This window comes from Pagrus major, chromosome 23 (assembly GCF_040436345.1).
Source record: "Pagrus major chromosome 23, Pma_NU_1.0".
Taxonomy (NCBI): Eukaryota; Metazoa; Chordata; class Actinopteri; order Spariformes; family Sparidae; genus Pagrus; species Pagrus major.
In genome coordinates, this window is record NC_133237.1 from 13,883,211 (window position 1) to 13,894,996 (window position 11,786).

General features: G+C 41.4%; 1 protein-coding gene across 1 annotated transcript; it reads right to left on the reverse strand.

The window, feature by feature from the left end:
• Positions 1-329: 329 nt before the first annotated feature.
• Positions 330-11,582, reverse strand: cacng1b (calcium channel, voltage-dependent, gamma subunit 1b). Its single transcript, XM_073495349.1, has 4 exons — positions 11,342-11,582; positions 2,755-2,829; positions 888-1,025; positions 330-562 (listed from the first exon to the last, which is right to left on the reverse strand). Exons 1-4 carry the CDS (start codon positions 11,580-11,582, stop codon positions 330-332), a joined length of 687 nt encoding a protein of 228 aa, XP_073351450.1.
• Between the last annotated feature and the right edge of the window lie 204 nt (positions 11,583-11,786).

Genomic DNA, 11,786 nt, shown 5'->3' on the forward strand with positions numbered 1-11,786 from the left:
ACGTTTTCAAAAACAATTCCTGCTTTTAACTTGTTTACCACGTGAAGATAATGCAAACATCATTGTTTTTGCTGTGGCTGGTAATCAATCATAATTCTTTCCAAATTGATTTGAATATTTTACCAACATGAACTGAAATCAGTGGACATGGACAGTAAGAAATCAGGCTAAAAACTGTTAATGCTTTGGAAAATAGCTCGCAGTAATGATACATGTAAATATGTGGGAATGTATAGGTAGTTAAAGGGCTAAAATATGCAAAACCACTTGTATTTTCTTGTCATTTTTAACTAGGCTTCAAAACATTTAGCCTGTTGCGTCACCTGTGGCTAATCTAAGGTGTCAGGCTCTGCGTCCATGCAGGTCTCCCAGGGGTTGCGTGGCATGTGTGGCATGGAGATGAGGAGCAGGGCGACTCCACTGAGGATGAGCAGGGTGAAGGAGGCGCAGGCGCATGTAAAGGACCAGGAGTAGTGGTATTCAATCCAGATGGTCTCATCGCTGTCGATCATACGCTTGACAGACTGGCGCATTACCTCGACGGAAATGAAAATGCAAAGGCCTGCATAAGAAAACAAAGAGAAAGGATTTGCTTGAAAAAAATATTTTATTTTTAACTTTGAGTCTGTAACAGTTAATGCTCTGCTAGGTGGGAACAAGTTAATTTAACACTTTCAGATATTCAGAGCTACATCAACTCTGTCAGCACCTCTGAAAAAAAAAATTGTCAGTGAAAAATCAGCTTTGTCACATCTGTTAGGTTGGCTGCATAAGTAATACTCATCACCAAAGCAAAAGGTGCGTGTGATGATGACACACCTAATTTAAAGTGACATGAGTGGCACACAAAGCCTGATCTGCGATTCACATTAACTGTCATATCTGACCTGCAAAGGCGAAGAACATCCCAGCAGGCCGGAGCAGGTAGTCCCTGCCCTTCCCGAAAGAGAAGATGACACAAAGGGTGCCAAGGATCATGAAGAATAGACTGAAGATGGCGATGGCTGCTGCTGAGATATTGTACTCTGAGGAGAGATTTTAGAAAAAGAAGGAAGTGAAGTAGACAGTGAAAGGAAACAAAGACACTGAGGAGGCAAGACTGAGTAAGAACTTGAGGGTAGGAAGGGAGACAGCAAAGAGGTAGTGATTAAAAATTGAGAGAGCTGGTAGGAACAGAAGGGGAGGTTGCAATATCGTTTACATAATAATTGTTTCAATATTACACTCAGGCAGTTATGACACAGATAATTAGCCTTTAAATTAGCCTCACTTTTAAAACAACAGTCATATATCCGAACTGGCAATAACACCATTCGCGTGACAGATAAGATGCTGCGGGCCTCTAACAAGATGATTCTAACATCTCTCTCTCTCCCCTCCTGTCTGTTTGTTGGATAAAGGTAATCTCGTCTTTCCTTCTCTCTGACACTCCAACTGTGATAGAAATGATCCTCGGAGCATCCTGTTGCATCTCAGCCTCCCAACTGTGGAGAAACACAGGGTGTAAAATAACCTCACACCCAGAGCAGATCGGGTTCATCCAATGTCTGTTTGAAGACTGTTGGTCTGTGTCTGAGTAGGCACATGAGTGTATGTGTCAGTCTCTGTGAATGTTTTTATGTATTTCATGTGCACTCGACCCTGCACTGTGTGTCATGTTCCATCAGCAGATTTTAAAAGCTGTCCAGATTTGATTATTTATTTCTTGGTTTTTATTCAATTTGGCTCTTTCTACTGGTGCGATGGCTCAGTGAACGGAGAGGTAGGTCAGATCTTTTGACTAAAGTAGCAATAGTGTGGAAGTATTAATAATAGTATTAATAGTTAAAGTCCCGCAGTGGAAATTTAACCTACTGTAAGTAAAAATACAAAAATATGAGCATCAGAATTAACTTAAAGTACAATAAGAGAAGCAGTCAATAGGCAGAATGGCCCATTTCATAATAATGTAAATTATATTGTTCAGTCTTACTAATCTTTATACATACTTTATGAAAGGTACAATATTTAAGAATTTGCCACCGCTAACCGCTAACTGTAGCTGTCATTTGCTCGTTAGCTCAGTTAGCCGTGCAGCTAGCGGTCCTATCATAGATAAAGCCTTAAATGTACTTATTTGCATTTATTTGTTTCTAAAAAAATCTGTGAATGTAAAAATATCTTTGCCGATTATATTTATAGATGTTGACGAGATTATCATAAATAAGGGGACAAGTCGATCAGAATTTTAATGTTAACAGGCATAGTGTAAAATGAAGAGGTCACATGCTTACTTACAAGTTGAGGGAGTTAATGTAGCCGATTAAAATGAAATATGTTGACTTTGAAAATGGCGATCTTGCTCTTGGAAGATGAGGAGATGAATGAAAAACAGAGGAAATTAGAACAGATTTCTTCTGATATGACGGATGGTGTGCATGTTACTGAGTTTGTGTTCAAACATTTCCATATTATATTGAAAAAAAATTCAAATTCAAAATTTGCTATTGGAAATGAGGTGTGTAAGATGGGACTGTGTAGATGCCTGTGTCATTATGTGTATCTATTATACTGTATTTCTTCACATGCTGTGCTTAGGTTCGTATAGTAAGGGTATAAGATATCTGAGCTCAAATCCATGTAGTAAGATACTGTACATCTTTTTTCCTCTCCCTTTACTAGAGATGGTTTCTGTTATATTTCTGTCCTGTCACAGTTGGGCTCGAAAAAAAAAAAAAAGGATCTGTTGTAACGTGGCACTGAGGAGGCACCCACCTTTCTGAGTCTTGACTTCAAAAACTTCAGCTTCTTCCCCCGAGGTAAAGTGTTTGAAGTAGGAGCAGTTTTTTGCTGAAGAGTAAGACAGAGAGAAGAGGGTGAGGGAGGGATAGACAGAAGGAAATGAAACATGAGGGGGAGAGAACAGGTTGCATGCACAGTCCTGTCTGTCTGCACTACCAATCGATGCAAAGGTCAAATCAATCAATAGACTACATTAGAAAAGTAACATGTACACATATATTAATAAGACATACAGCAAAAGTAAAAGAGTAAACATTCTATTAATTTGGTGTTTATTCCAGCCTGGAGCAACAAAAATACTTGGCAACAAAAAATACAATGTTAAGTTTATGCAACAAATAAACGTGGTCAGGTTTAGACAACAAAAATACATGATTACGTTTATGCAACAAAAGTACTTGGTTAGGTTAAGGAAGCAAAAATATGTGGTTAGGTTTAGGAAAACATCATTGTGTGTAATGTGACATTAAAACAATGTGATTAGTCAGTTGCAATGATGATGCTGGAGCAAAAACAATCACGATGACCTAGGAACAAAACCGATTCTGCCATATCAGATTGTGCGTTATGTCCCACCCCAGAGGCCAATGCACATCTTCACCCAGTAATTAAAACCTGTGTCTGTCTGATCGAAAGACATTCTCTGTACTCACTTTGTACTCATCTCATATCTCATCCTTCTCTCCTTTCAATTGGAAAAGAATCAGCATGCACAACTGTTGCTTTTCCTCTTTGGCAGGTTGATTAGATGTACGCTCAACGCCGCCTCCAAATAACAGCAGTGTTCTGTGACTTGATGTCATCCTAAAATTAAATGTCTTAAAGTCACTGTCCTCCATGTTGGCTGTGTTTACTTCTCAGAAATCAGTTCACACTTATTTCTACACAGAAATGACACATTTCTGCACTGTGTTTGCCCAAACTCTTGTCCTTTGACCACAATCTTCAATATAGTCCCATTTATATATATATATATATATATATAAAAAAAACGATTCCTGGCTGCAGTCATTGCCCACACATCCATCTATCTATTTGCTGTCTCTGAGGGCAGCTGGGCTGAGAGGGAGGGGTGGAGAGAGGACATAAAGGCCAAGTGAGAGTCCCCTCTTTCCTCCACTCACCATCCTTTTCTTGCTGAGATTAAACCCATAAAGCAGACAGGTGCTCTCTCTGTCCACACAGAGGTGGACAATGTTTGTGTGTTGGTGTCTGTATGTGCGCATGTGTGTGCACATATGATGTGTGTGTATGTGTGTGTGTGTACCGGGCAACAGAGGAGCTGTTTGTTATCCAGGATGAGAAAGAATCACTAAAGAGGTAACCTAGCAACAGGCTGCTGCAGGTCTTGCCTAGTCCTATCTATTTACCCATGTAACGGCATATCAAGAGGAGGGTGTGCATGCATATGTGTGTGTATTTGTATGCGAGTGTCAAAGTCGGTGTGTGTGTGTGTGTGTGTGTGTGTGTGTGTGTGTGAGGGGATGGGCAGGCAGGCAGTGGGGAGAACCAGAGGCGGGGTCACAGTGCAGCTCGGATCAGCAAATATATTATTTTCATAAGTCTTCTCTCATTAGCTGTCTTTACCTCTGGGGCTCAGCTAATCTAAGATAATACGTGTTAGGGTGTAGCTGCGAGATTTACTCCAGTTTCTATGAAGACTATTATCTGCCCACCACACAAGGACGAGACATAAAGATGTGATTTACACAAAGGGAGCTCCAAAAGACTGAGCCTTCGGTTATCTGCCTCATCCTGATGAATTAAAAAGGGTAATGTAGAGACCAGTCAAGCTATCCATTCTAGCATGCAGTTTACAGTATTAACGGTGGCAGATTTATTAAACCAACTTAGCAGTAATTTTGGATTTCACAGAGAATTAAACAAGAGCAGGTTTGTCATTTCAACGTGACGGCAGTGGATTTTATTGGATTAAATCATAATCATAATCACCTTTTAAGTTGATATGGCGAACTTGTCAGCCAGCAGTTGCTTATTTATGCCTCCAGCAGTTACAGAGAGACTTAGTTTTCATTTGGAGTATTTTTGCTGACGATTTGGTGAACAGCTCCGATACTCGTGCTCCTTAAGCTCCGTTTTTGGTCTATAACAATTCATGAGAGAAACATGAGGCTCTTTAGCTGCCAAATGCTGCACTATGTTCACCAGCTAGTAGCCACCTGTGTCTGTTTCTGTTTGGTGTTGAGCAGGTAGTGTGCCGTTGGGTTTGAGAGCTTTTAGCTGAAAACATGATGCTATGAGAGCAGTGAGAGTGAATCAAAACTATGAACTTGATCGCTCATATTCTGTAATGAAAGTAAAACAAGCTGCCCAGAAACAGTTAAAAACAAATCTGGCTTGTATCGTAACTTTAGATGGTGAACATCCACTGAGGAAGAGAACATCTGGGTGCGTGTAATTGACCTTGCAGTCTGGCTAATGGGGATATTTAGTTCCAGGGAGGGAGAATGATTAGAACGGGGTATCGCCTGTCATTTTAGTTTTGCCTCTTTTCATTAAACTGTGCTGCCACCTCCACTCTTTGATATGCAGCTTCTCTCTTACCCTTCCCTTCCTCTACATCCTCCCCTTTCCCCCCTTCATTATACCTGTCTCTCTCTACCAACTCAACTTCTACTTTCAGTTCAGCATTCCTCTCGTTTTTCTTTTTCCTTTTACAGCCGGCTTCTATGCTGAAGTCTCTTTTTTCACCATTTGAATACACCTTAAAAGTTTGGTAATACATGAACTGACATCAAAAACCAACTGATGTTTTTCACTGAATAACTGTATGTCCATGTTTTTAGCTACAGTGACAGCTGTGAAAGTGGTCTTGAATATAGGTTTTTTAATCTTTTGCCTGAGCGTTACAAAAGACAGGTTTTTTGGGTGATTGGAGGTGGGGGCTGTTCTTTTTCTAGCCACGCAGAATGACCGACTAATTCTGGGTCAATGTGAATAGGATGGGTGGTGCTGCTGCTGGTGGTGGTGCTGGTGGTATTTGAATGGCTATTCCACCAGGAGCTCTGATAACTGGGACACGGCAGCACAGGAGAGTCCTCGCAGCCTAATCCGGTACGTGCGTGTATGTGTGTTTGTGTGTGTGGCCTGACCGTTATCACACAATCCGAAAACATCTTCAGTTTGTCTGTCATCATGATAGTCACCACAAACTACATCCCAGCATCTCATTCTGAAAGGGATGCCAGCAGTTATCTCTGAATATGTGTTTACTTTTATTTATTTTAAATTTACATAATGGGAAGTGATTCATTCAAATTCTGAACCTTAAACTTGTTTTCTGAATGCCAAATCAGCGACACACCTCCACAGTTCTGGCTCTGCACTCCAAGCAGGAACCTGGCAGACTTGAGAGGAAAATGACTGGGTGTCTATGAAGTGAAAATGGTGTTTCAAGGTTACATCGGTGCTTGAATCGGGGGCACCAACCCGTGGGGGAGGACATTTTTTCTTTGAGATGCTCTGGTGGTAATATCTTAGATGCTCGGTCATCTGGAAGCACTAAAACATCTCTGATAATAAATTCCTCTTCCTGACTACTTTGCGCACATACATATGCGCACACAAAAGCACCAAATTATGATCTTTATTTCCCAGCCGAGCAGTGATGGTGCGATCCATAAAGGGTTTGTTTGATTTTTACAGCACTCAAGCTGTCATGCGTCATTTGTGGGAAGCTAATTTCAAAAGTCACTTTGGTTCACTGCTTTGCTGCTGTTGTTATGCAACCCCATCACAAAAGTGGTGTAATTGTGCCTATATGAAAAAGTGTTTGTGTACGCGCCTCTTGATGACCGACTCCCCCTCTGTTTGGGAAAATGCAAATATGTGTCATTAAGTCCAATCACCGCTGCTTGCTTGGGTATGCCGTTCATCAAGGATGTAATCTGGTAGTGCACTCTCTATCAACTCAGGGTTGTTTTTTTTTTAACCATTGTGTAACACTACACGCACCTTTAAATTGAGAAGCAGATAAAGCAACGCTGGCGTGCTGCTTTTAGCCAGTCAGCCACTCCATAACTTTTGTAGATCCACCTAAAACGGTATTAGAGCTTTCTTTAATTCCAGAACAAAGCTTATGCATTCGACAGCATACCAGTAAGAGCAGATGTTGAGTGTGCTCAATAGTATTTTAGGTTGAATAGCAGCCCAGTCGTTAATTTCTGCAAAAACCACAGCTAGGCAAGACAGCTTCAAAGCAAGTGACGACTGTTTGAGTTCGTTTCATGAGAGAAGACCATTCGAGAAAACGTTCTAACATTCGTAAGCACGAAACCACTGGATACTATTAACAAGACACCACTGTTTGAGACTGTGCTTCAACATTTGTAAGAATGAAGCCACAGGATACCATTAACAAGAGGCCACTGTTCAAGAGGGCATTTCAACCATTGGCAGCATGAAACCACTGGATATTTATAGTGACAGACCACTGTTCAAGACAGTGTTTCAACATTTGTAAGCACCTAACACTGGATATTATTAACGACAGACCGCTACTGGAGATGGTATTTCAACATTTGTAAGAAACAAAACTACTGGATAGTACTGAAGAGAAGACTGTTCAAGACAGTGGTTTAACATTTGTAAGAATGACACCACAGGATATTTTTAACAGGGGACCACTGTTCGAGATAGCTTTTCAACATTTGTAAGCGCTAAACTACTGGATATTTTAACGAAAGATCACTGCTCGAGACAGGGTTTCATGAGATTCTGCTGTTCGAGATAGCATTTTAACATTTGTAGGTGTGAAACCATATCTTTTACATATATCTTTAACAGGAGACCGCTGTTTGAGATGGTGTTTTAACATTTATAAGCACAAAAACTATGGGATATCACTAATGAGACACCACTGTTGGAGACAGTGTTTCATCATTTGTAAGAATGAAACCATTGGATATTATTAGCAAGATGATGTTTCAACATTTCTATGCGCTAAACCACTGGATACTATTAATGAGACACCACTGTTTGAGACAGTGTTTCACGAGAGACTACTGTTCAAGATGGCATTTAAACATTCATAAGCCCAAAACTATTTTATATTTTTAATGACACATCAAACATTTTCAAGCTCTGTTGGTAGCAACAAAACTTGACATATTTGACAAGACGTAGGGACAATTTCCAGGAGTGTTAATGGCGACAGAATCAGGTAAGACAAAACATGATCTTTTCCTAATCAGGTGGTTGCGAAATTAAGAATTATAAAGTTTTAACACATCCTTGGTTTGCAGAAATGTACACTGCCAACATTTACTCTGGCAATTGAGTTGTAATTACTAGTACAAAATCAATGGAAAGAACAAAACTATTTCATTATGCAGGCCTTGTCATGAGGTGGTAATGTTGGTGTGAAGGTTGGCTTGTTAACTGCAAACACTTTAAAAACACCTGTGAATTTATCACACGAGAAACACTTTCATACATGTGAAATTAGACACACAGTGTGCAATCCAGCCAAGATTTTAGCACTCAGCCAAGCTGCAGTTGCTGATTTCAATCAAGGAGAAAAGCAAGCGGCTGAATCCTGATAGTGGCTCTTTCTCTCTGCTCCTCTCTGCTGTCAAATTACACCAACCTGGCAGATTGACCAAGTGGGTGCCAGTAGAGAGAGCACCTGTTGAGAATAAACCTGTAGATGCTTTTTCTTGGCCACTGGAGAAGAACAATCAGTTCGCCTGGTGAGGACAGTCACTGAAACTCACTCTCCAAACAAGAATTGCATCTAGAACGACTGGGGACACGACACCACACCTACAGATCCATTTCTGATGGCACCGGGGCCACAAATGGAGAGAGATGGCCTTGTATAACTGAACCATTGAGCCTGGCGTGGGAGCAAATGGCAGAGCTGCCTAGCCACACGCCAAATCACTAGACTTTTACAAGTAATATGAAAATGTGACTCATTTTCACTCATAAGCCAAATGTGGAAGCACCATGGGATCATGGGAATGTAGCAATGGGGGTCTCTGTCAAAACAGCTGATATTTCTTGCCTCATACTCCCCTCACTGCTGGATGTAAGAAGGGTGAGCGGCTGACAGCTTCAGTCTGTCAGGTGGCTTCTCTCGAGTCACTCCTGTCCACTCCAGGTTGTGTCGTGTGTCACAGAAGCAGCTGGGACTCTCCACAGATAGGGCACCGTGTTACTGCTGCTGTCAGCTTGTGGAGGTTGTAACTGGATCGTTTTGCAAATTAGACTATCGAGTCTCTTTGCAGCAATATGTTCTTCATACGTTCCACAAGTGACTTTTTCATGGGAAAGTAGGTCTCAACAGATAATGTTGTCCTCGATGTTGTCAGATTTTCTGTGACATGCAGCTCTCATAACTGTTCTCCATCAGCCTCTCTGCCTCTTCCTGGTTTCTCCGACATGTAATGCATAAATCTGAGGACAGTACCAACTGTTCTTTGGACACAGTAGAAGTGCCCCCGCCGTACTCATCTAAAGAGGCATCCCTGCCTCTATCCTCCCAGGCAGACTCCAGTTTTTTTCCCCCAATCCTCTTCATCCCTCCTGAGTCTCCCAGGTGTACTCTAACTCATCTGCTAGAGCGGGAAGCCACACTTCATTAAGGCCTGCACTGATCCTGAGGTGCTGGAGCTGGAGGCTAAAGTCAATGATAGAGTCAGACTGAAATCTCTCCGTTAGGCTGCAAGGCACGCACACACAGCCAGAGGCCTGAGAGACTGTGTTTACCCCAGGGCTCGCTCTGTTCTTAGCGAGCTTGTAATTAAAGCCACAAGGCTATTTTGAAAAAGTAGACTTTCGAATGCGAGACAGATTTACTTTTTTTGGAATTACTTACTGTATGCTGTGTTATGCAAGGATAGGAAATAACTTCCTAATGAATGTGTAAGTGGAAGATTGACTTTTCACTTTTTGGATTAAGCAGCACCTCCAGCTTTTTTAGTTTTTCTTTCTTAAGTCTCATAATAAGGTGAGAGTTTTCGCAGAAATTGGTACTTTTAAATGTGCACTATATAGTTTTGGGGAAGAAATTTAAAATCAGAAGAGAAAGATCTTAATAAACTGAATAAACAAACTGACCTTAAAGGACAACACAGTTTCATTCTGTTTTACTTTGTTTATATTTGGCGGACCCTGCCACCTTCCTAGCTTCAAACAATGTTCTGGGGACCTTATTTTCCTCCGAGAACAGCTTGTTTATTCAGTGATGGAAAACATAAATATCATTACCTCATTAATATTGTAAACATTAAAATTTTAAAAAAATTACATACACTACATAGTGCCCCTTTAAACATTGGGCAAACCAAGGTTTATCAGTGTATCAGAAAATACTGCTTGAATTAGCTGCATCCTCTAAAAAGGGCTCCCCACAGCCAGCAGTGTGGAGTTTTTCCTGATCTGAATTGAGTCTTATAACGAATTGTAAAGACCCTTGAGGCAAATTGTGATTGGTGATATTGAGCTGCATTAATAAAATTGACTCAAGGCTAGACAGTCTGATTCACATCTGGTTCACTCAAAGCCAGTTAAGCCCGGATCTGCTGCGATACTGTGAGGCAGACATAACAAGAGATGACAGAGTTAAATAGCAACTTATCATCTTACGTTTTTGTATATATAGTCTGACAAATTATGTAACACTTCCTGTTAAGAAATTCAAGGAGTTGAGGAATATGGTCTTCGCTGTGAGGTAAAATGAATCCTACTTCTTAACATATTGAGAGTCCATTATCTTCTGACAGAACAGATTCACGTTTTTGTTAAATGTTAAGTATAGCTTCCATACTCTTCCATTAGGCACTTGACGTTCGGCTGCACTAAATTGGCAGTCTGTTCAGAGAGACTTCCTTTGTGAAAGATAATGATGGTTCAGTGAGAAGCTGGCCGCAGAAATCTTACACATTCAGTTCGAATGCATGTCCATGTGTGTGTTTGTGTGTGTTGGACATGCACATGCCAACATATGTGCTGGTTTATGCCTTTGTGTGTGAGAGGAGAGGAAAAAGAGGAAGGGACAGACACACAGATCCACTCAGACTGTCCTTAAATGATTTTTAGATGTCAGAGCATCTGCGGGTTTGATGTACAAGGAGAAAGTGATGGCAAAAATACCATTCTGCACTGCTGAAACTCACATTATGTCAAAGTCGAGGCTTAATTCTAACTGTGATAAAAGTGAGTAGATGAGAGCTAGCAGTCACGGCAGCAAATTCAGCTCTTAAGTCAATTTTTTCTGTTGTTTTTGCCGGTTTTGACCTGCTTGTTTACACGAACACATAAAGCAGAACTGCAGTATAAATATTTCTTTACAGGTTCCAAACTGCTTTCCAACAACAAATGTTTGTTTTCTTCATCTGTCTTTCTAAATCTGGCAAAAGGAAAAACTCACATCCGGGATTATTTTGAGCCATGAGAGCTGTCAGTCAGCAAACACACAAGAAAAAAAAAAAAGCACTTTGATAACAAATACAAATGTTTAGACTTGAGCACAGAAATGCAAAAATCACCAAACAGCAGGTTTTTATCCAGTAACTGAGATCAAGAGGCTCCATACCTCCAGGCAAGCTGATGGGGCCGCAGCCTTTGCCCTGAGGGTCCTCCTCCACGATGAAGATGGTCTTCTTGCAGAGCCTCCAGAGGCCAAAGTGGGCCGCCTCGCAGGTAGCGTTGAGCTTCTCCACCCGGGGGCTGAGCACGGCCCAGTGGTCGGTCACCACGGCCGCCAGCATGGCCGACATGCCCACCACGATCACCACAGACGTGATCTTGACCTTGGTCGCCTGCTCCTCGAACATGTTGCGTGCAAAGTTGTAGATGTGTGTGCGTGCGCGTGCCTGTGGTTTGCACACGTGTGACAGATCGTAAAGACTGCGTAGGACACTCAAGGTTGCCTTCGTCTTGTTTGCCTTCAGCTCCTTGACGTCGGATGTTGACTCCAGAGGTTCCCCCGTCTTGTCTATAGCTTCACTACACTTCTGATGTCCTCGCCTCTCTCGCGT

Bases quoted from the DNA above. Each gene is read 5' to 3' on its own strand.
- cacng1b (XM_073495349.1), bottom strand. From the start codon at position 11,582: ATGTTCGAGGAGCAGGCGACCAAGGTCAAGATCACGTCTGTGGTGATC. The intron at 2,830-11,341 runs GTATGGAGCCTC...CTTACTCTTCAG, and splicing joins CCCCATCAGCTTGCCTGGAG to CAAAAAACTGCTCCTACTTC. The intron at 1,026-2,754 runs GTGGGTGCCTCC...ATCTCTCCTCAG, and splicing joins TGAAGTCAAGACTCAGAAAG to AGTACAATATCTCAGCAGCA.